Source organism: Varanus komodoensis, unplaced genomic scaffold, assembly GCF_004798865.1.
Source record: "Varanus komodoensis strain SLA01 unplaced genomic scaffold, ASM479886v1 scaffold26, whole genome shotgun sequence".
In the NCBI taxonomy this organism is placed as follows: domain Eukaryota; kingdom Metazoa; phylum Chordata; class Lepidosauria; order Squamata; family Varanidae; genus Varanus; species Varanus komodoensis.
In genome coordinates, this window is record NW_025335684.1 from 818947 (window position 1) to 844245 (window position 25299).

General features: G+C 60.8%; 1 protein-coding gene across 5 annotated transcripts in view; it reads right to left on the reverse strand.

Annotated features, from left to right (window-relative positions):
- The window catches only part of CLEC16A (C-type lectin domain containing 16A), a 50812-nt gene that overhangs the window by 17796 nt on the left and 7717 nt on the right, over positions 1-25299 (reverse strand). For 4 of the 5 annotated variants that reach the window (XR_006415040.1, XM_044433324.1, XM_044433323.1 and 1 more), the window contains exons 6-22: positions 23719-23724; positions 23269-23392; positions 21814-21988; positions 19967-20020; positions 19256-19369; positions 16567-16777; positions 15903-16011; positions 15265-15365; positions 12609-12731; positions 11881-11990; positions 11140-11184; positions 10847-10897; positions 10156-10284; positions 6707-6827; positions 3995-4146; positions 2887-3091; positions 1763-1930 (exon numbers count right to left, since the gene is read on the reverse strand). Coding sequence is in view for 4 of the 5 variants with exons in the window: in XM_044433324.1 (XP_044289259.1) it covers positions 1763-1930; positions 2887-3091; positions 3995-4146; positions 6707-6827; positions 10156-10284; positions 10847-10897; positions 11140-11184; positions 11881-11990; positions 12609-12731; positions 15265-15365; positions 15903-16011; positions 16567-16777; positions 19256-19369; positions 19967-20020; positions 21814-21988; positions 23269-23392; positions 23719-23724 (1998 nt within the window). In the remaining variant the exon portion in view is untranslated. The remainder of the gene's footprint in view (positions 1-1762; positions 1931-2886; positions 3092-3994; positions 4147-6706; positions 6828-10155; positions 10285-10846; positions 10898-11139; positions 11185-11880; positions 11991-12608; positions 12732-15264; positions 15366-15902; positions 16012-16566; positions 16778-19255; positions 19370-19966; positions 20021-21813; positions 21989-23268; positions 23393-23718; positions 23725-25299) is intronic. The other variant, XM_044433325.1, reaches the window with a different exon arrangement.

The window sequence follows — 25299 nt, forward strand, 5'->3', positions numbered from 1 at the left end:
CCTCGGGAAGCGGGATCTGACACCGAGCGGCCCTTTTGCCACTCTTCCTGTGGGACAGCCATGCTGTGGGGTTGTGGGACCTGACAGAGTGCTCAGTCCGCCGAGGAGGCACATGTCTTGTCCCTCCATGCTGCTCGCCCGCAGCAGAGTCACCAGGTCCGAGAACGCCACTTCCTTCTGGCAGGGGTGAGAAACTGAGTCCTCACACCTGCGGGCACCAGGGTCCTTTCACCACTGCGAAGGAGGTCGGCGGACCCCTCAGGGCCTGCTCCCCACTTCTGCGCAGACTCACACGGAGCAAGGAGCGTGACATGGCAAAGCGGCCACTCGTGCACTCCTGGCCCGGCGGGGGCTCCCCTCTGACTGGGGTGCAGTGAAGTCCTCGGCAGGGCCCCTGCGGGCGGCCAAGCACCAGGCCCGCCCTGTGCTGAGCGCCAGCCTCTCCCCCTTCGACCGGCATCATGAACGCTCTTCTCAGCATTCTCCCTTCAGCAGCTGTTTGCCTTCTGCACGGATCCATTGGCCTGCGGAAATTCCCGTTCTGCTACTGTGACCCACACAGGAAAGGGTTTCGCTGCTAAGCAGTTGAACTCTTGTCCCTCTTTCCCCCACCTCGGTATGCAAGACAAAACACATTTGTGGAACATGTACGCTCCACAGACTAAAAGGAAAGAGCAGAGCATGTGAAACAAAGGCCTGCCTTGAGCATGAGCCCGTGCGAACCTCGGTGTCGCTGAGTTTTGGATTGACCTCACGGGCAGGTTTGGGCTGCTTGTGACAGAGATGAGTGGCTACCAGCTGGAAACTGACCTATCGACTCTGCGTGCCACAGAGGGAGAATTTTCAGATTGTATGCAGGCGGTTGAGATGCGCCTTGAGAACAGCGCAAAGGTTCACAACCAGGTCAAGTGCGCATAAAAACCGCCGCGCTGGATTCCCATTCTGCTTGCAGATTAAACGGAGGAGCGAGGGACTTCTGGGCTGCAAGAAACCTTGGCGGACGCGGCTGTCGCCCTGCCCTGTGCCGACTCTCGTGCGCTGCAACCTCTTTCATCCAAAACTTTACCGCAACCGGCGCGCCCTTCGTTACGTAAAGACAGAGCCGAGCGACAACACAGACGCAAAGATTCACATCAGTGAGGGCGGCCACACAGCCCCTTCCCGTGCTTTCTCCCATAAAGCAATGCAACGCACGAGCTTTGCTGGAGGAGGCAGGGCCTTCTACTGCAGCCCCGGTGGCCAGACAGCGCCCCCCGTGTGGGGAGCCCCCCGTTTCCCCGACATGCACCAGCTTGCCGCTCGCAACTCAGGAATGCGCAGTCCACGAGGAGAGGGGGCACGGGATGAAATGCAGAACACCTGGCAGAACTGTGGGAACTCTTTTCGGACGAAGGACTCGGAGAAATGCCCAAACCGCCTGCCACCCCTCGCCCTGCACGCCACCTTCGTATTTTCTCTTTCTTCCTCCACCTCTGCGTTTCCCTGTCCCTTCCCTTGGTGCTGCCTCTGCTTTACATATCGTACCATGCAGGGCAGATCAGTACGTGTGAAAGCAACGAGTGAACACGGTTTCATAAGCCAGAGATAGGAAAAGAGTCGCTTACCCCAGTGGATGAGGGAGGAGCCGTGGCAAAGAGGAACAACACGGCAGCAGGAAGAATGAACTCACCCGCTTCACTGGCCTGTCCTTTCCACTTCCACCGGGCTGAGGACCGCCTGATACGGGGTCTTATCTAAGGAGTGCCGGGAAGAGGACCCTTACCTGGGACCTTATCGACAGACGCAAAGACGGAGCGCTGGACGGCAGGGTCGCAGCTGCCACGCCGGGCTTGGTCATAAAACCGGAATGGCAGGTGCTGAGCCGCAGAAGCAGAGCTGTGTCCAAAGCCCATCACTTCATTGGTGGGCTGGACCGGAAGGTCTAGAAGAGCTGCGTGAAACAGAGCACAGAGCCTATCATTTTCACCATGTTCGATTTATGAATCATCCTATAGCTGAAGCTGTACGTACATGATAAAAATAAATACAATAAACCCAATGATAAAACACATCCGCTCCTTCCGAGTTTTAAAAGTGGCAACAATCATCCCAACACGGAAAGCAATGGAGTGGAGGGCGGGATGCGTCCCCGTGGGGCAAAGCTCAAGGAACCAGGCTTCAGGCTGGATGCCAGGAAGTACTTCCTGGGGGTTAGGACCCCTAGAATATGCAATGGGCTTCCCAGGGAGGCGGTGGAGGCCCCATCAGTGAGGGCCTTCAAGGAAAGATCGGGCGCCCACGTGTTGGGGACTGCAGGAGTGGAGCCGGCTGGAGCCAGGGGTCAGACTAGATGGCCCGGGGACCCCTCCTGGCTCGCGCTGTTCCTGTGTTTCGAGCAGGAGCAGCAGGTGGAGATTGCTCTAAAGGCCTCGGGAGAGCCGGCGCTGCCTGCTCAAACGCCCGGCTGGCTGGCGCTCACACCGTCTGGCTTTGCCACATCCGTCCGCATCCCAGCTGCCTTGCGCTTGCGCCCCCGACTCCTTCGCCAGGCTCAATGTCGCACTTTTCCCACAGCCTGGTGCTGCGAGGACCACGCTTCACGTGAAAGGAATGGGGGGAAAGAGTCTCTGAGGCGTGTGGTGTGCAGGAAAGCCAACACTCAGAGCTCCGGAAGCGAAACGACGCGAAGCACTCACGGAGTCGCGCGCTTCGGGAGGCGCTCCAGGGAGCAGCGCTGCTTGAGAATGGCTAAACAGGCGGCTCTGGCTGCTGCCATCTGGGTTGGCTGCGTGGGGGACGAGGAGGCCCGGAACCTTTACGGGGAAGGCCTCCTGCAAAGCCCCACAAGCCCAGCCGAGATGCTCCAGGTGGGGATGGATGAGTGAGGCCCAGGCGGAGGAGGCGTACCTGCGATTCGCTGCATTTTCATCCGCCGGGCTTGGATGCGCCCCTTCGCCAGGCGCTGCTTCGCGATGATGCACCGGATGTGATCGGAGAAGACGAAGATGGCCTGGAGGATGGGGAACGGCTTGGAGTGCGGGCTGGAGGCCGGTTTGTGGATGATGATGTTCAGGGCCCGGCTGTCGTCCTCGACGCCCGTCACCTGCATATCCTGCGGGAAAGACAGGAGGGACAAGGCCGCCTTTGGCTGCTGTGCTGCACGCTGCAGGAGACCCCGCCTGCCACCTGGCTCACACGAACGCCGGCCCGGGGGCTCATCCACCCGGGGCGGATGCCGAGCTGCCCTAGCGGGCGAGCAGGCTGCACCAGCGAACCCCAGATTCCAGCCAGGTTCAGCCGGAAAGAACCCACAGCTCGTCAGTGGGTAGTCTGGAGCACCGGCTCTTGCTACGTGCGAACTGAGAACCCTGGTTTGTTTCACCGGGCTCCAGAAAACCCAGCTGCTCGCCGTGTCGGTACTACTGTGTCGCAAAGGGGTCTGCAGTAAAGGAAGGAAGCGGGGGGAGGAAGCGGGAAATAAGGCCCCAGGGAGTGAGAGAAGCAAACTCGGCTTCGTCGTCTGCCACACAAATCCTGCAATGAACCGTGAACTGATAAGCTGCGGGGGAAGGTTCTGTGTGCGCCAGGGCCACCCCAGGGCAGCTCCCTGCACGGGGACAGGTGGCCACAGGGCGCGGTGTCCCACACCAGCTCCTTCTCTGCCGAGCGCCCGTTTCAGCCTGACGGCAGCTCGGCCCGCACATTCACGGCAAACTGGGCTGCTGATCTCACCTTGGCTCCCCAGGCAGACCAGCACAAGGAAAGGACTCCCCCCAAATGAGCCCCGACGAAATGGGCCCATTGCAAGCCATTCAGAGGCTCTTCCTCCCGGCTGGGCAACGAGCCGAAGCAAGGCAGCAGCCCTCGGCGTGGCTTGTGCCACGGCGCCGGGAGGCACCCCCCGCTCGGCACGGGTGACTAAGGAGCGGCCCTGTTCCAAGGTAATTGTGGCTCCCCCTCCTTGCCGTGGCTGCAGCCGGGCCCTCGTTGCCTCAGTCGTCCTCTCTGCACTCACCTGCAGAAGACCTGCGAATTTAACCACTCCCCAGCCCAAGCGGGCGACATCGGGCTCCACCAGACTCATCTGGTAAACGTCCACAGCCAGAAACCGCTGGACTTGGCCGCTGTCTTTTGTGATCACCGTGCAGGCAATTAGGTCGCTGTTGTCTGAAGCAGAAGAGGGAGGGAAAGAAAGTGGAGGGTTGGGGGAGAAGGGGCTGCAGGCCGGTTTGCGCTCCCCTGGCGGATGAGACGGCCAAAGGTGCCCCGAACTGACCCCGTGGAGAGGGGTGCCAATTTGCAGTGGGCATCTCCCCTTGCGACCTTCCCCACTGCCCTCCCGAGGAGAAGCCACTGGCGGATGGCCCCACAGGGACACGTCACGAGCCGCTGCCGGCCCAGAAGGGCCGGGCCGAGATGCCTGCAGGGCTTAACACCCGCCGCTGGCTCATTGCTCGGAACCACTTTAGCCCTCCGCAGTGGGAGAGGGCTTCCCCCCGATCTGGGAGAAGCGCACAGCTCATCAGCCACAGCGTCACTCGGGACACTATGCCACGCAAAGGCAGGCGTGCCCCCCTTTCCTTGGAGAGGAGGGCGGCCCGGTCCGGACGCCGTGAGGCTCCTGGCTTAGCCGTGTCCGGCGCGCAGAGGAAGGGGCCTCACTGTGTGCGGAGGAAGAACCTTCTGGGTTGGACCGGCTCACGCGCAGCAGGCACGGAAGAACCGCCCGGCCCTTCATCCCTGGTCCACACGCACGCGGAGCAACGGGGCTCGGGGCCTCGGCTGGGGCCAGTCAACGCCAGAAGAGCGCTCCCTCTCTCCCTTGCACGCAGCAGAATCGCAGTGGGGGCCTGACTGGTCTCCACAGACAAGAAACAATTTGGATTTCCAGGAAAAGCAGCCAGTCTGATACTTAATCTTTGCCACTGCGGACGTATCGGGGGGCGGAGAACGGCTTGTGCGTTCAGACGAGAGACTGGGAAACTGAATGGCAAAATGAGCTTTAATGCACCTTTAATGCTCAACTGTGACTGTTCCGTAGAACAGGAGGTTACAGGAATAGACATTAAACCACGTCAATGAGCATTACTGAAAATAAAAAGGTGGGGGGCAGGTACCAATCAAACAATCAATATGCAGGAAACAACGACATCATTCCATTTGAAAGCAAAAAAAAAAAGAACGCTGCAATTTGATTTGCTTCAAGAACATCCATATAAAATACCTGACAGAGACATTACAGTCGCATTTCCAGTCAGTTTACAAGCTGCTTGCTTAAATTCTGCGCCGGGAGGCTGTTTCCTGACAGGGCCCAGTCGGAGCCCGCACACGACGCCCAGGACCGCGCGAGGCACGGGCCCGTCTCCTCGGAGGAGGGCGGGCTCCCCGGGGTCCTGCCGCCTTGCGAAGCCAGGGGATGCCAGCCGGGGCGCCGAGCGGAGCTGGGCCGGCGCATGGCACCAATCCCCCACGCCGCACGCTCCAGCGCGTGCACGGCCCTGGCCGGCTCCCACGCGGCTCGCGCCTCCTGCCGGGGCTCCCAGTGCCTCGGCTGAGAGGCCGCAGCTGCTTCCCCGAGGAGGGCAGCCGTGCGGGGGCCCGGCAAAGGCATGCGGACGCGTGCCAAAGGCAGAGCCCTTTGGGCGGGGGCCACGCCCAGCCCCCCGTCCTGCCCTCAGTGGCAAGCAGTGGCCCCGAGAAAAAGCCACCTTTTCGTTTGGAAACCAAGGGCACAGGGCTTGGCTTTGCCGAGCCAAAGCGCCCCCAGTGGGGCTTTGGGGCGGCAGTTCCGGTGCAGTTCGTGTGCTGCCCTTTCAAGGGAAGATGCTGCCTTGCTCCGGAGGCAGTCGGGTGGGGGTGACTGGGGCTGGGGGGGGGCTGGCAGGGCCTGCTGGCCGCCGTAAGCTCCGGCACCACCGGCGGGGGCCGTTTCCCAGGCCTCTGGATGAGGGGCGGCCGGTGCCGCTTGGCCTGCGGACCCCGATTTTCAGAGGGGTGTGCAACGCCCCTCCAGCCCCAGACTCTCTTCTGGAAGCCGGCAGGGCAGGGCAGGGCAGGGCAGGGCAGGGCGCGTGCAGATGTGGGGCACAGGGAGGCACCGCAGACTCCCTGCCCCAGGCCGGCTGCCGCGGCGAGGCTAGGGCAGTGCCCGGTGTCGGGCTGGGTCAGGGGCACGGGCGGCCTAGCCCAGGACACGCGTTACAGTGAGACGATTTCCCTTAAATTATTACGGCAACGATGACTGACATTCCCTATTAATATGCATGGTGTGTGCCAAGACACTACATTTCCTAGCATACACAATTTATTTTCATAACAAAAGAGCGAGGCATTACCAGAATCTGGTGTGGCTATTTTGGGATGCATAGCTTCCAGTTAGTGTTACTGTGGCAACTATCTTTTTTTTTAAAACCTATCCCCAAACGGGGAGGCCACCAAAAATTCGGACATGCACACAAGGGTGCATGTGCCCAGAGAGGCTGGGACTGCCGGGAACCGGCTTCCCCCCAGCTGCAAAATGCACGTCTCCTCTTCTCCAGCGCTCTTCTCCTACCTGGTGCCCTACAGGTGTGTTGGCCAGCAGCTCCCAAAATTAGGAGGGAGATACCCAGGAGATGCAGTTTGCTGCTCTGTTTCGGCTCCCGCCCCTCCGGATTATGAATGGCGTGATGGCTGCCTAGGAAAGCACAGCCCAGGTGGTCTCTGGGAGCCACGGGCAGCTACTCACTCAAGTCGAGCACATCATCCGTCTTAATTAAGTCCTCTTCCCGTGTCAAGGGCAGCTGGGTTTCTGGCTCATCCTGGAGGTGCAGCGACAGGGAACGCAGCATGAAGAAGACTCGGATCGCCTGACGGGAAAAGGTGCCAGGGATTAAAAAAATACAGGTCCTTGCTCGAAAAAGGAAGAAAGCACGCTCACTCCTAAAAACAGGACACTGTGGTTGAAGCCAAACCGCTGGCTTGCCGGTCCTGAGCACCGCCGCACGACAGAAGGGCCCGTCCTGCACCCCCCCATCCTCCCCCCGCCGCCTTTTCTGGTTTGAGTAAGTTGGCGATGCAGGCCTGGCGCCAAACGCACAGGACCGGGCCTGAGACGGGGCCGCAGCATTTCCGGCTCTGGCCGTGGCCCTCCACCCAAGGAACACCTTTACAAGTGTTCTCCGCAAGCTTTTCCACACCACCACACGAAACATAACCAAGGCTGTTTGCACCCCCTGCCAAAAAAGAGAAGAAAACCCAACGCAATTCAAACAGCGAATGCAGCCTCTGCCTGCCTTTGACACACGACACGCAACGCTCGAAACCAGGCGTGGGGTGGGTGCGACGGTGGGGCACGATGCCACCCACTCGGGGGTACAGGTGAGGCCGCAGGCAGAGGGGCAGTGCTTCCTCGCTTTGGGCCTGAGCAACTGTGGACTACGCTCCCATTTTACAGCGCGGGAGATTTGCCGAAGGCCAAAACATCTGCCCCGGCAGCAAAGTCATCACCCAAAAGGAATGCAGAGAGATGTGAAAGGTCAGGAGCTAAATTTCTGAATGGTGGAAGTGAGGCGGCTGGGAGGACAGGCAGGGGGGCTGGGACAGGATGCGGGCGCTTGGAAGAACGAACTCCTGGACTGGGGGCTATCCGGGATTCTTGGAAAGAGCCTGTCTTAAAAGTCTTCCCCTGTTTTGGCTGGCTGGGTGTACAAAGTGACATAAACAGGGTGGGGAGGGGAAGGGACGGGAAGGGCAGCAGAAGGGAGGCGCCTGGAAACCTGCCCCGGGCCCCACGTGGCGAGGCGAGGCGAGGCGAGGCGTGTGGGGAGCAGGCACTGGCTGAGCACCCAAGGGCCGGTCCCTGTGGAAGACCAGGCCCAACGCGGACACAGAGGAGGTGGCCTTCAGTCCCCCCGCCTCTCCCTGCATCCAGACGTTCTCTTCGTTCTGAACCGCTCTGATCCTGCCCTTGGGGCCCCGGTGGGTCAAGCAACCACTGCCCTTCAGCAAACCAAACCGACTGGCAGACAGAGCGCCGGCAGCAGAACAATGCAGCACAGCGCAACCAGAGAGGGGAAAGGACCCTCACACACGTCCCCCTGCAATGTGGAGTCCCCACAGGGGTCTGAAACAAAGCCAACTGACCCGGGCTCCAGAAAACCGGGAAGGAGGGTGCGGGGCAAACGCTGCGTCGGCATCCTGGCGGAGCTGCTGAGGAGCCCTGCCCTGGGTAAAGGCATGCCGCCCTGGCAACCTTGGGGTGGACTGGGGAGCCCACCTGGGGAGCCCACCTGGGGAGCCCCTGAGCTGCAGGGAGGGTCACCCGGAAAGGTCGGCCCTCTCCCAGTACCCATGAGTTCGGACCTTTAAGGAATCTGGAGGCCAAGCTCGGCGTCCCGAGCTGAGCGTGGGACGAAGCTGGCGGCCAATGGAGCCCCTCCAGCACCTCGGCTAGGGTGGCATCTGTGCTTCCAGAGCTGCGTGCGTCCCAGCCCTTCGCTCCGCATGAGGCGAATAACCACCGTCGGCTCTGGACAACTGGAAAAGGGCCGTGCTTGCCCAGGAGAGGGAGCAGGTGGAGTCCCCCCCCCCCCCAGCTGGTGGGAAAGCTCTGGCAGAGCCTTTGGTGGGAAGCGGCTTTCTCCACACAAGAGACATGCAAAAGGGACTCTTTAAAACGGCTTTGCCGGGGCACTTCCCTGGGACGCAGCCTGCTTTTAAGGGCCAAATGGGGTGGTCAAGAGGCAGTTTTCCTTCTCTGTTTCTGGGGAGAGTGGAAAGAAGAGCAGCAAGCTCCACGTTTCTGGCCTTGCTTCAGCTGCCTTGCAGGAGGAGCACGCCTAAGAACGGCCAGGGAGAGCAGCCCAGTGCTTTCGAACGTCGAGCAAACCTCTTCACATGTTTCTGGCTAATCAGAAAAGCTTTTAAAAGGAATCAGCTCTGTTCAAGGAACAAGGCCTTCTGCTTTCCTAGAAATTCACTTGTGTGAGAACAAACGAGATAAGAGATAACAGCCTGTGTGGTCTGAAGAAGAGAGACTGGCTCACTAGCTGCTATTTCCAAGAATGTTGTCGAGATGCAGGCGATCTCGCCACCGTGCATTCCCTTCTTGCCACAGAGAACGCCTTCTTTGTATGCCAGAAGGATACAGGCCTCCGATACGATTGTGCGAGCCATCAGTACGCGGAAATCAAGCCTGCACCCACGGCGCTGCGCACGGAAGGGGCCGGGCCACCTTCCCAGCGGGAACTCTGGGAGGAAGCCATGCTGGGCTGCCCGGCCTGCTGCTCTGAGGAGGTTAGCTGTGCCTGGGGCAGGGGCAGGGGAGAAGCGACCCCAGGGCCCGGCGTCCCACTGCAGCCTGCCAGGAAGCGGGCAGGAGGCTGTGGGAAGCACCGGGACACGTGCTGCACAAGCAGGGGGAGGCCGCCCCCCAGGGGCCTCTGAAGAGCGGCTCCGCTCCGCTCCCTCCTCCGCCGATCTCGGTCCCGACTGCCGGCGAGCCTCAGCGGCCGTGCGCCTCCCGCGATCCGGAGGCGGGTTTGGGGCTCCCTGGGCAAGCATGCAGCGGCCGCGGGTGACGGGAGCTCCCCCCCCCGGCTCTGCACCACGTGACGCTGCACGTGCCTCTTCGCCGCACTTCCACCCTTCCAAAACACGGGGCCGCCGGCTGCTACGGGGGTGAGGGCCCACTGTGCCCGGCTCCTCCCCGGGGCCCTTCCTCCTGCGAGACCCGCGGCCCCTCTCCTGCCCCATCCAGGCTTCCCGGAGGGTGGGTGGGTGGGTGGGTGGGATGCCACGTGCTTGGCTCTGCCCGCCCGCCCGCCTGCCCACCGCCCCGCGGGAGAAGCCAGGTGGAGGGCCGGCTCGCGCCCCGAGCCACGGCTCCCTGCCCCGGCCCTTCCCAGCTCTCCCACCGTGAGAAGCCTCGGGCACAGCAGCCGCCCTCCCAGCCGGCGCTTGCAGACCCGAGGGCCAGCCGCGCTGCGGGGCACCGGCTCACGCCCGTGTCCATCCGGCCCACGGAAGCCCCCCGGCCCCGCCCCTGCTCCCGTGGCCCACCCGTGACGGGGCCATCCCCACGGGGGCTCCGTGCTGGAGCGGCTGTGAGGCTGAGGGAGGAGGAGAAGAGGACCAGCGGCTTGGAGGACGGGCAGGACCCGAAACGCGGGGCAGAGGCAGCGCGAAGGCCCTCACCCTCCGCGTTCTCTCCACGTCTCCGCAGGGCAGCCTCTTCACAAAGTCGATCCCCGTGAGCGGCGTCCCCGTTGGCGGCAGCAGGATGGAGGCGTCCATCATCAGGTACTCCACGTTCATGGGCTTCAGCTGGGGAAGGAATCGGACCCTCAGCGCGCGACCCAATTCCGCAGGCAGCCCGCGAAAGCTGGAGACGGGCCGGCCCACGGAAGCACGAGAGGGGAGCGCCGTTCCCAGCGGTGTTCACGTCCGGGGCTGCCCGCGTTGCGTGTGCCGTCCCACAATCCCCTTGCATTCCCGGGCGAGACCCCAGCGGGGGCCCTGCCTGACGAGGGGCCTTGCCCCATTGGAGCCTCCCCCGCTCTCCTGCCGCCGCATCCCGAGACACGAGTCCGGCAGCTCCCCGCTTTCCCCGGCCAACCGCACGGAGAGCGGTCCCCATCTCTGTGGAGCTGGCAGGCCAGGCGGCACGAACTGACACGCGCTCCTTGCCGTTCCAGCATGAATGCAATGGTTATGAAAAGCAGTTACATAAATTCCATTTGCAAATGCTGTGGAATTTGAATAAGGTGCTGTGCCAGTGTTTCCGTGCACTGGACTCGTGTGCCAGGAACGCTCCTTCCATTAAGATGGGGCAATCGCAGATGAGTCACATCCACACAATCCGTCCTGCTCCATTCGAGTGACTTACAGTCATACTTCTGTATTCATCTTCAAACATATCCAGAAAAATTTCTTCTCCCTGAAAGAAAACAAGTGAGTCGCACGATCCCTTTCCACAAACTCTCTAGGGTAGTAAAGCCGTTTTCCGCTCGTCGGGGGCCCTTGGCCGGCCCTGCCCCTGGCATTCTGCTCCCCTGCCCACTGAAGGGCCAGCCCCACGCCGGCCCCACAAGGACTCTTGGAGACGGCTCCGACGTCCCCACTGCCTCCCCACCCTCTCCCGAGCAGGGTGGTGTGGGAAACACAAAGTGAGGCACATACCTTATAAAAACGCCGCACCAGGTGAACACTTTCTTCTCTGGCACCCTAGAAGGAAAAGAAAGCGATCCAGTTCCGGGTCGAGGCACCAACTCTTGAGAAAAGAGCTTGGGACGATGCGGATGTGACGCCGTATCTAAAGCGGCAGCGAGACCCTAAACCAAGCTGGGTTGCCCGCCACCGCTCCTCACGGCCTTCTCCGGCAAGGAGGCAAGCTGGCGGGGGGGGGGGGGTGCCCTACAGTGAGGGTCTTCCAGCTCATAAAATGTTGCCTTAGACCATGCTTTCCCGACCTGGCGCCCTTCTGATTGATGTACTGGACTGGAAGTTGCAGCCCTCCACATAGCTACAGGGGTCGTGGGCCGGCTCACAGGACGGAGGCGGGGGTGGAAGGCCGCTGCGGGAAGCAATGCCTCTTCCCTCGTGCGCCCTGCTCTTCCCGATTCCGAGGGGCAGGCGGGCATTTCCGGGCTACGGAGGCCAAGAGCCACTGCTTCATGTGCTCCCTGTCACTGGGCCAAAGGGCCTCCCTCGGGGGAAGCACAGTCCCGGGGCGCCCCGGAGGCACAGCTGGACCTCCCCCCGAGACGCCTGCGGCCCGGCCCGGCCCGGCCCCGGGAGGAGCAGCCACGCACTGCGCAGAGGGGAGGGCCAGCGGGCGCCACGAACTCCTCCGAGTGCGCCCCGGAAGGCCCTGGCGCGGCCAGAGAGGCGGCGAGGGCGGGCGGGCGAGCGCACACGCACCTCCAAGCAGGCCAGGTGGACCCCCTTGATGATGCTGCCATGCCGGGACATCACCAGCTGCTTGAGCAGGAGGCAGCCGAGCTCCAGCGTGGCCAAGCGGATCCTGCCGTCTGTCGTCAGAAAGAGAGGCGTGGGTCAGGGGACCGCCCTCCGCACTGGGGCCCGTGGCGACATGCCCACAACCAGGCTGCAGGAGGGCTAACCAAGCGGGAGGGCGATCCGGATGAGCCGGAGGCGCCGTTGGCGGGCGATGGGGGGAGGGTGCTGCACCCCCTGGAAGGAGCAGGCCCCGTGGCGCCTTGACCCAGCTTGGCCACTTGAGGCTTCTGCCTGGAAGGAGGGGCCGTGGCGGCCCCGCCAGGCTCCGGGCCTCATGACGACCCATGTGCGTGCTCGGGCCTTGGCGACTGCGGGCCCCCCGCGCTCCCCCCGCCTGCTGTCCCACAGCTTTAGCATTTGGGGATTTGAGCTTTGGCTGCCACCATGCGCTCTGGGGTGCTGGCTTGGAGAACACAGGTAAAATAAAGCGCGCCCTTCGGTGAGGGTCCTCCGGCTCATAAAGTGTTGCTTCGCACTGCACTTTCCCAGTACGATGCCCTTCGGAGGCGCTGGACTGAAACGTGCACTTTTCCGCGCAACTACGGGGTTTGTGAGCTGACCCACACGGCAGGGCCAGGGGGTGGGGAGCTGCTGCGGAGGAGGCGCCCTGCGGGCGGCAGACGCTCTACCTGGCTGAGCGGCGTAGTTCATGATCCGGATGAGCCTTTCCGCGAGCACGTGGTTGTACGCATTCTTCTCCTCTGCATCCTGGGCCGAGAGCTGGATCCTGGCCAGCGTGAGGGGCTCGATTCCTTCGGAGAAACGGGAAAGGCATTTGTGGCCATTTCGAGGCACTGGCAAGACTGAGGAGCCCTGAAACCACCAGCAGGAACTGAACTGGGAAAAGCACCCGCTCCGCTGCCAGTTGCTCGATCGCAAGTGCGGCAGCGCGGGGCATCGCGCACCAAAGAGGCTCCCCGTCCGTTTCCATCGGCTCCCAGGAGGTGGGACTCATTCGCTCCCGCCCCGGCCAACTCGGCTCGGCGCCACCTTCCATCTCCCAACCGTGTAACTGCTACCGGAAGGCTGTTAGGCCATGCTCGGGAGGGATGCTCTCCAGCACAAGCCTCCAGCCAGTGGCCAGTTCTGGTGCCTCCTCAATGCACAGGCTGGCCAACTGCTCTCTGAGGGGAGGGCCCGTCCTGCCCAGCCACCTGGGCTTCGCGCAGCCCCTGCCGCCACTGCCGCTCCCCACCCCCGGCACCTCTTGCCCTGCTCTCTCAGGGCGTCCCGTCCATTTTCTCACAAGCCACTCCCATGGAAACTAATTGCCTATCTTGGCCTGCTGCAAAAATTCAATGAACTCTGGAAACAGTCCCTACATAGTTTATGCAGATATGGAATTCCCCATGCAAATTTTACGCCCATGCATCCCGTGGGATCGGGAGCGGGAACAGGCAGCAGCCTGCCAGTGCTCCTATCCAAAGGAAAGGTGCTTGCAGGAGCACGTTTGATCCCAGATTTCCAACCATCTTGATTTCCAGAACCTGGGAACTCAGTGGGAGCGCTGGGGCTGCTGCCCAAAGCCACACCACACTGCCAAAGCGCAGCCGCTTGAGTCGGGAGGGCCCCAGCCTCCCCCCAGCCCAGGAGGAGGCAGAGGCTGCCTCTCCCCGCACAGCTCTGCCCACCCTGCCTGCTTGCCAGGTGCTGCTGGACGGCACGCAGGGGCTCAGCTGGCCCCAGCAGCTCCAGAACTCGCCCAGGGCTTCCACTCCCCCAGCTAAGCCATGGCGGCCTCCCAGATACCGGAGAATGGAATCATGGCGCAGGAATCCTCCTGACTACACCTTGTCGGGATCAGTCAGTGCTCGCTCGCGTGCGCTCTCGCTCTCTCACTCACGCACAGGGGGGGGGGAGAGGGAGAGAGACTGAGGATCCTCTCACCCACCCATCCACCCATCACCAGTATGCTCCTGGTCCCCAGAAGGTGCTTCTTGCAGCCGAAAACCGCCGACCATTTCAAACAGTGTCCATGGTGCATCCGAATACAAGGGGCAGCTTTCCATCTGCAGAACAAACCGCCCCGCTCTTTCCTTCCCCAGGTGCTATCCGAGGGACGAGGGCTGGAGCGCGCTCACAGAGGCCTCTCCTAGCCGGGGGAGCTCCCTCTGCGGATGAGCGGCGGATCAGAGGAAGAGCCTGGGCCCGCCAGTGAGAGGGGCAGGGTGGGGAGGGCGCTGCAGAGCGCTTCAGCCCAGCCTGCCTCTGAGTGGGCACGATGCTCGTGCTCGCTCATGAGCCAGGGATGCCGCTCAGAGCCGCTGGGCCAGTCCGGCCAGCCGACTTCTCGGGGATGCGCCCAGCCTCACAGTCCTGAACAGGCCTAAAGGCAGAACCAGTCCCAACCGGCTCAGCCCTCACCCCTCCCACAGACGATGGAAGGTAGCCCAGAAACTGTTCCCAGCGGGGAATGGGCCCCACCCGGGCGGCTTCGCTCCTTTCACCAGCTCACGGCCCCCTCGCTTTGCCAGTCCAAACTCTGCCGGCGTATAAACAAACCCGCCAAGAAAAAAGGCGGCCCAGCTGGAAATTAAAAGCAGGCCAGTGGATCATGCAAAATGTGGGAATACTCTGCTGGGCACGTGGCGGGAACAAAAATTCTTTGCCCACGTTCAAATGCAACTTTTATTTGCTAATATTTCAAAGGATGCCCGAAGCAGTGACTTCAGCCGAGTGCTGCCTCCAGAGGTGTGACGGGGGGCCATCGCAATTGCGAAACGAGAGGCCCTTTGCCAGGCTCAGCCCCCCCACTCGTGCCTTTCAGCACAGGAGGGCCCCTTTCACTACCATGCCATCACGGCAGAGGAGTCACGTCCACTCCGGCTTCCTGGAAATCCTCCACTGGCACCCCGAGATCATGTGCCGAGAGCCCTCAACAAGGAGGAGTCTGTGTGGCACAGAAGTCCCCCCACAGCACGCCAAGGCAGCGGACGAGCGCAACGGGGGCTCAGGGAAGGGCCCGGGGGCCTGGAAGCCTGCAGCACCATCCCCTGCAGCTCCTGCCAGGCCGGGGTCCGAGACCCTCCGCCTCTTGTGAGTCTCCCAACAGCGACTTCGGCCCTGGGCAGCTGGGAGCAAAGCCCCCCGCAGGCCCGGAGCCAGCCAGGCGGCACAGGGCCCCCGCACACACACGCCCCCCGGGGGCGAGACCCCCCCATTGAGGCACGGGCACTGCGCTGCCCCAGAAGAGGGCGCTGCCCGTCGCCAAGGGGGCCCCCCGCTCCCTTCCCCTTGCAAGCTGCACCTGACGGACCAGCCCCCCCACGCCCCCCAGCACCTTACCTTTGCTGTGGCACATGGCGTACAGGAGGCAGAGCACGAAGAGCGCATAGTAGTCGTAGTCGGCGCACTCCAGCGCGTTGTAGACCATCTCGAGGAACGGCCTGCGTGGACAGGGAGGGCAGGATCACCGCCGGGCCCACGTGCCGCCGGGCCTCCCTCCATCCGCACGGACCATGTGCCTGGAGGCAGGGCAGGTTGGGGGGCCGGCACACGCCTATTCTGCATCCTCTGGGATTTTCTAGCAACTTAGGACCAATACATGCAAAAGGAAATCGAAACAACACCCCCCCCCACCCCAGAGATTGCAAAACAGTGGCAGTGGTCCTGTCCTTTCCATGGGGCGCCTGGTGGGGGGTCCGCTGGAGGCAGGGAGAGCAGGGCTGCACCCTGAACAGGAACAGGAGGTCTGTGTCCAGATGGACGGAAGATGCAGCCCTGGGCACTCCGCCCCCCCCGCCCCGAGGAGCTCGCCTGCCGTCTTCTCTGCCTCAGAAGAAGAGGGGGCAGGAGCAGGACCCCTGAGAGGCCATGCAGGTTCGTGTGGGAGGAGAAACCTGCCTGCCCTGCTGCTGCCGGGCCTGGCGAGGCCGGACTGGCCTGGCAGCTGGGGCCGGGCTGAGCGCCGTCTCGGGACAGACCTGTTCCACTGGGGCATCTCGGCGGCCGCTGCGCTCTTCTCCTCGTCGGTGATGTTTTGCTCGGTCACTGACACCAGCTTGCACCGCTCCATGATCACCATCTCGATTTCTGGTGGGAAAGAGCACCGCAGGGAGGCTCCAGCTGGGCGGACTGGCCGTCCGGAGCGCCGGAAGAGGAAGGGGCCCCGGGCCGGGAAGCCTGGCCTCGCCCAGCAGCCGCTGAAAGGGGGCACATCCTCGGGGCCAGCTGGCGCTGACCTCTTGCATCTCATCCGAGAATCGCCCCCTGCACCTCCACATGCCACTGGATGGCCCACGGCGATCCGCGGGAGAGGAAGGCAAGCGGCCTGGGGGGGCCTGAGGCCAGGCCGGCCCCACTGCAGAGCACGAGGGGCTGCGCCGAGCAGAGTGGGGCCGCCATTCCAGCCAAGGCCGCTCCAAGCGGCTTGCAGCAGCGGGCACGGAGCGCCCGGGCCACGACCCCACGCAGAGCAGGGGCCGCGAGGTGGAATGGCTGCCTGCGAGGGCGGGGGGCGCCCAGGCGGGGAAGCCTGTTCAGTCCTCACGTCCCTGGGGGGCTGCCCAGACGCACGGCGGCGCCCACATCCACGCGAGAGCAGGGCCCAGGAGCCAGCCCTTGGACGGTTCCGTGCTGCAGACTCACCTTCGTTCTCCCCGCTCGGCCGGATGCCTTTGGAAGGCCCCTCCGTGCCTTCCGGGGCATCTTCCGGGCCCCTCTCCTCTTCCTCGTCTTCCCCGACATTTTTATAGTTGGGCCTCTTCTGCAGCCTTTTCTTCCCCTTGTGCTTGTTTATTTCCAGGGACCGTTCCAGGGTCTCGGGGGGCTTAATGAAGCATCGGAGGCCCGTCTTGGCCTGCAATGGCGGGGTGAACATGCATGCCCCTTAGCTGCTGGCAGGGCGGCAGCTCCGCGTTTCCCAGCCACACGCCTGGGCCGAGCCGTCGGCCTGACGTGCCCAAAACGGTGGCAGCCCCACGCTCAGAACTTGCCCCCGTCCTCTTGGAACCAAAAGGGCTCCTCGTCCGGGACAGCGAGAGACCGAGACTCAGCAAGCTGCAGGTCGGGCCAGGAAGGGCTGGAAGAGGGACAGCTGATGCCCGGCTGCCTGCAGCACCTCCCTGTGCCGAGTCTCTGCGGGGAAGAGGAGGCATCTGCAGCCCTGTGAGGGCTGCTGGGCAGAGAACGTCTGGGCCTCTCTGGGGGTCAGGCTCCAAGGCGACGGCTCAGGGAACGCTGTCCCAGGACAAGATCCCGGGACGCCGCAGTGCCAGGCTGTTGGAAGAGTTCGCCTCGCGTCCCCTTCCAAGCCACGAGTCCTGCGCCCAAAGCAGCACTTCCGAGTTCCTCTGAAAGGGACTGCTCAGCAGGAGTCCCGCGGCTGGCCCAGCCAGGAGGCGGCCCAAGGGCCAGGAGCAGCCTCGCGGGGGGTCCTGCCTCCAGCCCTCCCCGTGGCTTCACGGGAGCAGCCTGGGCCAAGCGTGCTGGGCAGGCAGGAAGGGCGGAATCTCGGCTCTGGAGGTGCTTGCGCATGCCGAGGCGCTACCGAGTCCAAGGCTCCGTCCCCGTGTGCACGAGCAGGCGCACGGCTCTTTACGGCGACTCCGCCGTGGAGCACACGCCCGCCCTGGGCCCAAGGGGGAACTCATGCCTGCCTCCGACTTGGGCAAAACATCTGCTGGAAAAACCAGGCCGTGCCAAGCACCACCTCGGCGCGACAGAGAGGAGAGAAAGTAGGTTAAGCAAAAGCCGAAAGCAGCAGAAGCAGCCACATCCGATCTGGGCAGGAAGCGAGTGGAAACCGATCTGACAGGAAGGCAGGTGCGCCTGACGTGAGTGCAGCTCTGTCCCGAGCGGCGCTCACTCGGTGGGGTGCGACCCGCGGCCCCTGGGCAGTGGAGGAAAGCCGGGCCGCCGCCGCCGCCTCTCCTGGCCAGAGGCACACGCACACCGCGTGCGCTTTGGAAACGCCTCGGGGCACGGCACGCACGCTCCTCCCGACGGCCCGAACACCTGAAGTCAAACCTCGAAACAGCCCCCGTCGCTCGGAAAAAGGGGGGCACGTGCCTGACGCTCCCGTGTTGCTCAGATGAGAGCAGCTCCGGAGGCGACCTCCCCCCTCCGTGCACGAAGTGCAGTCCCGGCTCTTCCTCCGCCAGCAGCCGCCTGCCCGACTGGAAGGCCTTTCCTGCCACCCGCGGCCCCGTGCCTCGCTTCCCACTCCCTTCTGGCAGCTGAGGCGCCAGAGAACCGAGGCGGCAGGACTGCACGCTGGGACAGCTGTGAGCGGCTCGACAAAAATGATCACGACCCACGCACGGACACACCCGCACCGTTTCCCATTCTGTTTCAAAGGAATGTCACAAGCGAGGGACTCCGTGTGCCCCAGCGCCACTCGGGGATCGGCAGGGGCTGAATCCGCGGCAGGGGCAGGCCCCGCCACTCCTCCTCAATGGCCTGCTTGGCAAGCGGCCCCGATTCCAGGCAACGTGCCAGCCACACGTGGACTGAGCCAGCCGCGCCCTGTCGGGGTGGCTGAATGCAGCCAGTTTGCAGGGAGCGGACTGCGTCTGGGCGGCGGGACAACCCCCCACGGCGAGGGACCCACGGCGGCCGCTGTGCCACGAGGGGAGCCTCAGCGTCCACACCGTCCCTCGCCCGGAGGTGCCCCCGTGCTGCCCTGCAGCGTGGGCGCTTTCTGCTCAGCTTGCTGAGTGCAGCTCGGTGCACAGCACTGTTTCCAGTGGATGCGGATCAAGTCACATCTTTTCTACCCTGGTGGTAGGAAGTGGAGGTCCCGAATTAGCAGAATTAGCACATTTCTTCCTTTTGAGAGGTTACGCTTACACAGAAAACCCACCAAAGATGACAACATTTACTACAAGACGATCCCCGCCTCCCGCCTCACCAGAGCTGTAAGAAACCTCAGACTTAAGAAACTCTGCAGAAGCGCTTCAGTGGGAGTAGAGCTGCTGCTGCTGCTGCAGCAAAGCCATGGGCGCCTGACCACAGATTTCCTAATAACAGAACCCGCTTAAGAAAAACGGGCAAGGCACCGAATGAGCTAATGTGCCCAGAAGACAAGATCACTTTCGTGTGTCAGACTTCTTTTTATCTTTCGGTTTGCATGCAAGAGGAGGGCAACATTCCAGCTTAAAAAGGGAAACACAAGCGATGATGTGGCACATCAAAGAGGAGCGGCCCAGCGCCCGTCAGAGCCTCCCAGGCAAAGGGGCAGGTGCTCTGCCACGCACCCCGAATCTCGCACGGGCTCATCCCACCGGCCTGGGGGACCCGAGAGGCGCAGGGGTGGAGCGGTGCCCCGCTTACTTACGGAGCTTTTCTGGACATCTTGCTCCACTTTCGAAAAGAACACGGACAGGTCTCCGTTCAGGATAACTTCCGCCAGCGAATTCACCAGAGGCGCATAATGTATAATTAAGAACACCTGGGCAGTAGAGGAAGCGCGCAGAAGAGGAGGTCACAGCGTGGCCGAGGAAGGCCCTGCCGCCCCCAGCAGCTTTCCCCACGGCAGCAGCCCTGCCACCTCCCTCCTTCCCCCCCACGCGCGCCCCTTTCGGCTAATCCCAACGGAATGCTGCTTGGGCCAACCTGGAGCGTGGGCCAGGGGAGCAGGAAGCAGCAGGCAAGGGGACCACTGCAGCCCGGCCCGTTCTCGATGCCGCACTAGCTTCCTGGCACAGGGCATCCTGCCTTCACTACGGGCGACTGTTCTAATGCACGGTCCCCCAGCAGCGATCCCAAGTGGCACGGTCCTTTCCAAATCACGCGGCGTGTGTCTTCGGCCTGCCTGCACCGGCTCTTTAACCGGGGCTTGCCCACGTCCTCCTCCTCACAACCCGGCTGCTCTTCCAGGGCTCCCCAAACTGCCCCAGCCGCTCACTGCAAGCCCCACCTCCTGCTTTTCGTTCTATAAATGCTCAACAGCAGCAGCGCTGAGCCATCTTATCCACTCGCTCCCAAGGAGGATTACTCAATTTCTCAACAATCCATCGAAAATCAGCTGCAGATAATTAACACTCACTTGGGACAACAGATACAGAGAAACCTGCAGGCTGATCTTCGGACGTTCTGCCCCCTGGGGAGACAAGAGTGAGAGAGACATTGGGCTGCAGAAGGGTAGCAGCTTGTTAGCTGGCAGGATCACTTTCCACACTGAAATTCACACTCCCACAGAATGATCCATCGCCCCGATGGGAAAATTAGGAAGAAAAAGTGCCTGGTTTAATCTTCCACATCTTCAAACACCTGCCCATTAAAGGGAGTCGGGAGATGGTAGGACCGGCAGAACTGCTTTATTTTAGAGGTCCATCGTACCCCCACGCCTCTTTTGCTCCCTGGGCTTTCCATTAAAGCTTCTGCATCCCACCCCTCACAGTGTCTCAGGGCAGTCCAACCCTCGAAACCAGAGCCAGGCACCAGATGATTAAAACAAACTGCCACGTGCCTCCTTGAAGGCCACTGATTGGCACAACCAGAAGAAAGTCGGTCCGAGGGAGCGTTCGGTGCGCCCGGAAGCTGCCTGTGTAAGCTGCCGATTCGGCCAGACGCGTTCCTCGCCAAGTGCAGCATCGGCCACCAGCAAAGCTGCCTCAGTCCAACCTGGAAGACCGCGGCTGGCCACTTCTCCAGCCGGGGGGGGGGGCAGTGATGCATACAGCCACCTGTGCTTCCCAGGTACTGAGCAGGGGGGTGCAGCACCGGAGTGCCAAACAATAGTGGCCCTTCTAGGCAGGCGGGGGAAATCGGGAGAACCGCCCAGCTGGACGAGCCACCGCTCTGCTCTTTTAGTGGGCCAACAGGTGCCATCCCAAGATCCTCCACCAGGGCCCGAGGGCAACACCTGGGAGGAAAGGTACAGGGAGCGCAACATGGCGGCAGGGTCGCCGCTTTGCATGCAAAAGGCCCCAGGCTCCCCGCATCTCTAGGCAGGGCTGGGAAAATTCCCGACTGAACCCGAGGGCCGCGGTTGCCAATCCGTGTTGACAATCCTGGACTACATGGGCCAGGTTCTGGCTGAGGATAACGCGGCTGCCCGTGTTGTCGCGACACACGGACACACGAGAAGCTGAATAGGATGTCTTTCAGCGGGCGACAGAGGAGGCCCCTCTGCCCAGCAAGCAGGCCGGAGGAAAGCCCCAAGGCCTGAAGAGTTAACAAGAATCGCGCACGTCCCGTCTGGTGGAAAGGCTCCTGCTCAGTCGCAGAACCAGCCAGCTGGCCATTTTGATGCTCAGCAATGCCGGAGAAGCGTGTGTTCGGAGCGGCATGTGTGTCTTGCCGAAAAGCCCCCAGCAGTTCCTGGGAAAAGCAGCCATTGTCTCATTTCAGGAAATCCATCTTGCACAAGGTCAAATGCAGAAGGAAGCTCCTTATAACTAGGCTAAGAACTAATTTCTCCCTCATTTTTCTCCTAAATAGACAGCGATGACCTAAATTAGTCTGTCAAAAATTCTTTTGTGGTGAATAGTGATGAGGTAATGGACACAAAACAGGGGTCCTCTTTTTCCTCGGACAATTAATTACAGAAGGTTAATTTTTGGCTTGTGTACATTTTTAAATAAAAGAGTGCCATTCCACCTTTATCCCCAACTGAAATGCCTGTTCAATATGATTATTTTCTACATCCAAAGGGTGCAACTGGACAATTAAACTCATAATTGGAAGTCTTGCCAAAAGACTACCTAATTGCTTCTCTTCTTCCCCATCCGGTTTTTCTTGTGCATCTTGTCTTTTTAGAAGTTGCGTCTGCATGTACAAACCGGCTTGCTTTATTAATTGCACGCAAGCCACGCAAACAACCTTTTTTGTCTGAGAAGCAGGACAAAAATACTTCACGTACGGACAAACAAATATAGGGTCATTCCTTACCTTATCTTGATTCACTAATGAATAGACATAAAGAGGCAGGAAGAGACTATTCAGTAGGTGGTCTGTGAGGACATCGTTTAAGAATTCGCAATTAATAATAAGAATATCGTTAAGGTAATGAAGATGATCAAGGTGCTCAGCTACCAGGTCACTCAGCTTCCCCCTGTTTCTGTGCCTGCAACAGAGGAGAGCGTCAAGCACATAGCTGCAACAGAACCGGCTACATTATGCCCTCCGGTTTGTGGACTACAGTTCCCATAAGCCTTCACCAGCAGCCATGCTGGCTGGGGCTGACAGGGGCTGTAACCCAAACAGTCCGGAGAGCAGCTTGCCTGCTCTCTCCACCCCGTCGGCCAACTTCCACAGAAACTGTGTGACCCTCCGGGGTCTCCTCAGAAGCAACTGGCAGTGCTTCCAATGGGGCCGACTCCTGCAGCAGCACGCACGGCCCGTGACCCTTTAGCACAGCTCTCCTGCAACAGATCGGCAGAGGAAGCCAAACGGTGGCTCCGACTTTTTGCCCTTTTAAGCTCTTTCACTCCACGCAGCCCCGATTCTGCCCCTCAGAAAACGGCTCCTCCCGGCCTCCCGTTCTGGGCACAGCACTGATGACTGCCCCTTGAAATTCTGGCTTGATCCTCTCGGGGGGCCGGGGGAGCCAGCGGATGGACGAGGCAATAATTACTGACACCCCCCTGAAGCTGTAAGGATTGCTTGTCAGCAGGTTTTATTTGTTGTCACAAACAATGAACTCGCTAAAGAGGGAAGTAAAGAGACCCCCGTATCCCTTCCACATGATGCATTTCATGATTCTCGGCTAAAACATCCACTCTCCTTTTCTAATGCATTTCGGGATGGGCGTGAAAAACCTCCTCGGCTTCTTGATGGGGAAGCGCCCAAAGATCTGAGGTGCACCTTGGAGGGAGCCTCAGCCAGGCGCCGAGCAGCTGACGGGAGCCAAGGGAGACGGGAAGCCGCCCGTGCAAGGCCATAAAAACCCTGGTTAAATCGGTGGCAGCCAGAATCAACCGTGGGCTACCCAGGAATTCTGGAGGGTAGGGGCAGCCACCAAGAAGGCCCTGTGACGAGCGTTTGCCAGCATTATCGACAAGCAAGTGACTAAGGGGGCTTTTTAAAGAGGGGTAGATTGGAGGTGGCCCGGCAAATAACGGAGACCTGTATCTGGGGCCCAGTGAGGTGGGCCAGAGAATGTCCTAGGAGCCAAATAAACAGCATGGGTGTAAGAGGATCCAACCCTTTGGACCCGACAGGGAGCAAAGGGGCCGCCTTCTGCACCAATGGAGGCAGCCGGGGCCTCTTCAGAGGTGGCCGCATGTGCCAGGCGCTGGAGGCGGCGCACGGCTGAGGCTTCATGCAGACTTCACCGATCACACTGCAGGCAGCTCAGGTCCCCGCCTTCCTCACAACGACTTGACAGTAATCAAAAGAGCTTACTCCTCGTCGGTTTGCACGCAGTTATCCAGTTCTATTACGTGGCTCCCGATAAACCAGACAAGATTGGAGAAGTAAGGGACAGCGGTTTTATCGCGGATGTAGTGCAGCATCGGTTGGTTGTCCACTGGAGAGAAGAAATACATTTTCAGTACCCAATTCCAAGAAAGGTCAGAACACAGAACAACGACAACGCTTTAAAAAGAATTCCTTTCTGCAGGCTGGCTTTCACCGGGCTATGACAAGCCAGGTTTATTTTATGCTAAGTTGGCACAGTTCATATACAGAAACCTTCAAAAGTTTACACAAGTCCATCATTAAAGTGCTGAGAACAGCCAGCCAAATGTAAATAATCAGTGAGAACACTGCTGGCTTTCTGCAGAGCTGATAACAGTACGAGAGTAATAAGCAATAAGGTCAAAGCTGAAAAGTCAAAGCGAGGAGCAGACTTACATGACACTGCATTAAGGGACACAGGTAATCATCAGTGAAGAAAAGGCGAGAGGGAACAAAACAGACATTGGTTAACCGGGTTAGGAACAGCCGGAAGCACCTGGGCTAGAAGAGACAGGGTTAAGGGGAGAGAGCGAGAGGAAGCCATGCTGCCCCGGGGCGCTTCTGCAAGGAGACCCCTCCCCGAAGTGCGGCCCACTTGCCTTCAGGCAATCCCCCTGCACGGCGGCACCCACTGCAGCTCTGGGTGGGCCCAGCGGACTTCCCTGCTGCTCTGCGAGGGGCGCTCAGCAGCGACCCACAAGCTGTCCCCTGGGGACCCTCAGCCGCCGCCGCCCCCCACCCTCTCAGGAAAGAAGGCTGAGCGAGCCTGGAACGGGAGCCTGGACGCTTGAACCAAGAGCGGTTTCATCCTGAAGGGAACATTTGAGAGAACCGGGGAGACTCGGCAGGATCTCTGAGTCTCTGAGTCAGTCCATGGGACGCCACGCAGAGGCCTGGCCGATCCTTTAAAATAAGGGCGCGGCAGCGGCCATCTAGGTCTTCCCCCTGGGCGAAACCCACAGGGATCCTGGTGGCACCTTGCTGGCCAACCGAGCGATGGTGGCAAAGCGGGAACACAGGCCACTGGCTGAACGCACGTGGAAACGTGCTCCGGCCACGGAACGCACACGGCAGGAGCAGCAGCAGGGAAGCGGGGCTTGTTCAGGCGTCTTCCGTGCCCGGGGCTCAGTCCTCAGTTACTGGCACCCCGGGAGGGGAGGGTGCGAATTCCTGCTGGTGCCCCGTGCAGAGATGGGGCTCTTCCCAGGGGTTTCCCACCATGCACGTTTTCAATAGATTATCAGCTATATGCATAAGTGCATACAACCCACTCACAAAGAAAATGCAAGGAGACTCTGAAAAGGGGTCACACCAGACATTAAACTGGGATCACAGACAGACACACACGTCCCACCTGGGGGGGCTCAATGTGCTGCCAAATGCGAGGCACAGTCGTATCACTGTATGATTCCCTGGCGCCCCAAAACATATACTTTAAACACATACACACAAACAGAAAATACCTCATATGAGTAAAGTGCAAGTATTTTGCACCTAAAAACTATGTAACAAACGTAGAAGGACAAACAGCCCAGCCTAAGAATGTGGCAGGACACAGAAAGTCTGTTGGGATCGTCATTTTCCTAACCCTAACCCGGATTTTCTCCTAACCCTAATTTTAGGCTGAAAGGGCTGTGCCTGGAACCTGACTTCACAAATGCCACGAGGTGGGGATTTTTCTGCACGCCTTGCCTTCTGGGCCCAGTCTAAGAACATCGCAGGCCTCAGAAAGTCCACTGAGACCATCATTTTCCTAACCCTACCCTGGCGCACACCCAAAGCCCTAATACAGGGCTAAAGTTCCATTGAAAAGAGGGCGATTTTGAAAAAGACTTCCCTGAGGAGCTTTTTCTGCCCAGCTCATCATTTCTGCCCATTCTAAACACATTCCAACCATCAAAACCATGCCAGGACACCTCGTTTTCCTAACCCTAACCCTACCCTGGTGCACACCCCTAACCCTATATTAGGGTTAGG